Source organism: Ictalurus punctatus, chromosome 28, assembly GCF_001660625.3.
Source record: "Ictalurus punctatus breed USDA103 chromosome 28, Coco_2.0, whole genome shotgun sequence".
NCBI classification, from domain to species: Eukaryota; Metazoa; Chordata; class Actinopteri; order Siluriformes; family Ictaluridae; genus Ictalurus; species Ictalurus punctatus.
Window position 1 is genome coordinate 775,354 of NC_030443.2, and position 2,500 is coordinate 777,853.

Here is a 2,500-nt window from a genome sequence, read left to right on the forward strand (position 1 = left end):
TGCTCATATGATCTCCATGCCGTTCACACTCACTCGCTCCTCGTCACCATGAGTCAAATTTTACACTCGTGTTATAATTAAACTGTTAGCTCCAGAAGTATTGGCACCCTCGGTATCTCACCGCAGTGGATTTATGATAGGAAGAAATAAAAACCTGCATCAAAAATGAACACCGATTTATTTAAATTATTTATTTAGAGTAATATATCTACAAAATACTGTTTCACATCACTTTTCTATTTACCCATAATTACCAAGGGTGCCAATAATTCTGGAGCACACACACACACACACCTGATCGAAGAGCTGTTTGCCGGTGGTGTTGGGTAGGATGGCGAACTCCAGCTCCGCATCCATCGTAGTCACGCGAACACTGATCTGTAAAAGAGGGGAAATTTACATAAATAAATGTTTCACAGAGACGACTCATGAATATTCCGAATAATTAATGAGCTTTTTCCACTGTGATCTCAATTAACTAATTAAACACAATCAACTGCAGTATTGCTGAAAGTTTCACAAATATTTAACAGAATTTTTGGTTTCGCACCGGTGCAGATTATTTCTTATGTAGTTATTAATGTTTGTAACATGTTATTATTTATTGTTTATACTCAACACTGATCAATAATCGTAAATAATTGGATGAACAATGACATCATGCAGCTCTAATTATATTTAATTAAGTATATATACACATATATGTATGTATTTCATATTTATATACTTGCACTTTTTGTTTTTATAAATGTTAGATAAACTTGTACATTTGTTCTACTTTCTTTTTATTTATTTATTTTTAGAAAGACTTCCACTAGGTTTTGGACGCATCAGCCTCATAACTCCAGTGAAAAAAAAAGAACAAGTTCAATATTTTTGTTTCCCTTTTAAACAAGAAAACCTGCACGTACTAAAGGAAGGGGGAAATCTGACGTTTATTTGAGGATCAGCGTTTCATCACAGCGAGTTAAACTCCTCACCTGCTGGAGCAACGTGTGCTTATCTCACATATTTCACTGTGAAGGAGTGAGAGGGATTAGTGTGTGTGTGTGTGTGTGTGCGCGCCTGGTACACTCGGCTCCTCGGAGAGTCTCACTGTGCTAACATGATTGATCACGCTGTGGAATTCTGGGTAAGATAAAGACAATGGGAGGAAGCTGAGAGAATCACGTCCTCTCCTCACTTCACCGTGAACTTCACACCATTTCCTGCTGCCGAGCCGCCAGCCAATCAGAAACCACTTCCTGTCACTGCAGGAAATCAATGACAACTTGACACTGCGTACAAATTAGCACTGTAGTGCACTATACTACAACAAGGGCTTGAACGCAATCAGCAGTCCACTGTGGGCGTGTCTCTCAAACCACACCCCCTATTCGCTATTTAGTCCACCATGGACGTGTGTGGTTTGGGAGAAACGCCCACAGTGGACTATATAGTGAATAGGGTGTGTGGACGGAGACACGCCCACAGTGGACTATATAGTGAATAGGGGGTGTGGATTGAGCCACGCCCACAGTGGACTATATAGTGAATAGGAGGTGTGGACGGAGCCACGCCCACAGTGGACTATATAGTGAATAGGGTGTGTGGATTGAGCCACGCCCACAGTGGACTATATAGTGAATAGGGGGTGTGGATTGAGGCACGCCCACAGTGGACTATATAGTGAATAGGGTGTGTGGATTGAGCCACGCCCACAGTGGACTATATAGTGAATAGGGGGTGTGGATTGATCCACGCCCACAGTGGACTATATACTGAATAGGGGGTGTGGTTTGGAACATGCACACGTTGGACCATATAGTGAATAATGGGTGTGTGGATTGAGCCACGCCCACAGTGGACTATATATAGAATAATGGGTGTGTGGATTGAGTCACACCCACAGTGGACTATTTAATGAATAGGGTGTGTTGATTGAGCCACGCCCACAGTGGACTATTTAATGAATAGGGTGTGTGGATTGAGACACACCCACAGTGGACTATTTAATGAATAGGGTGTGTGGATTGAGACGCGCCCACAGTGGACTATTTAATGAATAGGCTGTGTGGATTGAGACACGCCCACAGTGGACTATATAATGAATAGGGTGTGTGGATTGAGACGCGCCCACATTGGACTATTTAATGAATAGGGTGTGTGGATTGAGACACGCCCACAGTGGACTATTTAATGAATAGGGTGTGTGGATTGAGCCACGCCCACAGTGGACTATATGTGAATAGGGGGTGTGGATTGGGAAACACACAGCAGACTGATGATGGAGTTAAAGCTGCACACAGCTCTGTGTGTGTGTGTGTGTGTGTGTGTGTGTGAGAGTGTGTGTATAAACACAGTGAAGTCTAACACAGTTAATATCACAGCGCTGACAGACAGGAAGTGTCCTCGCTGTGCTCTACATTTCTGTTGCACACTTCCTGTCTGTGCTGCTGTGCGGATATTTCAGTGCTATTCTACTGCGAGGTCGTGTCACTGAGACACTGTGTGTGTGTGT

General features: G+C 42.9%; 1 protein-coding gene across 1 annotated transcript in view; it reads right to left on the minus strand.

The window, feature by feature from the left end:
• The window catches only part of msna (moesin a), a 28,220-nt gene that overhangs the window by 15,630 nt on the left and 10,090 nt on the right, over nucleotides 1–2,500 (minus strand). Inside the window, exon 2 of the mRNA XM_053677206.1 lies at nucleotides 295–378. Coding sequence (XP_053533181.1) covers nucleotides 295–378 — 84 coding nt within the window. The remainder of the gene's footprint in view (nucleotides 1–294; nucleotides 379–2,500) is intronic.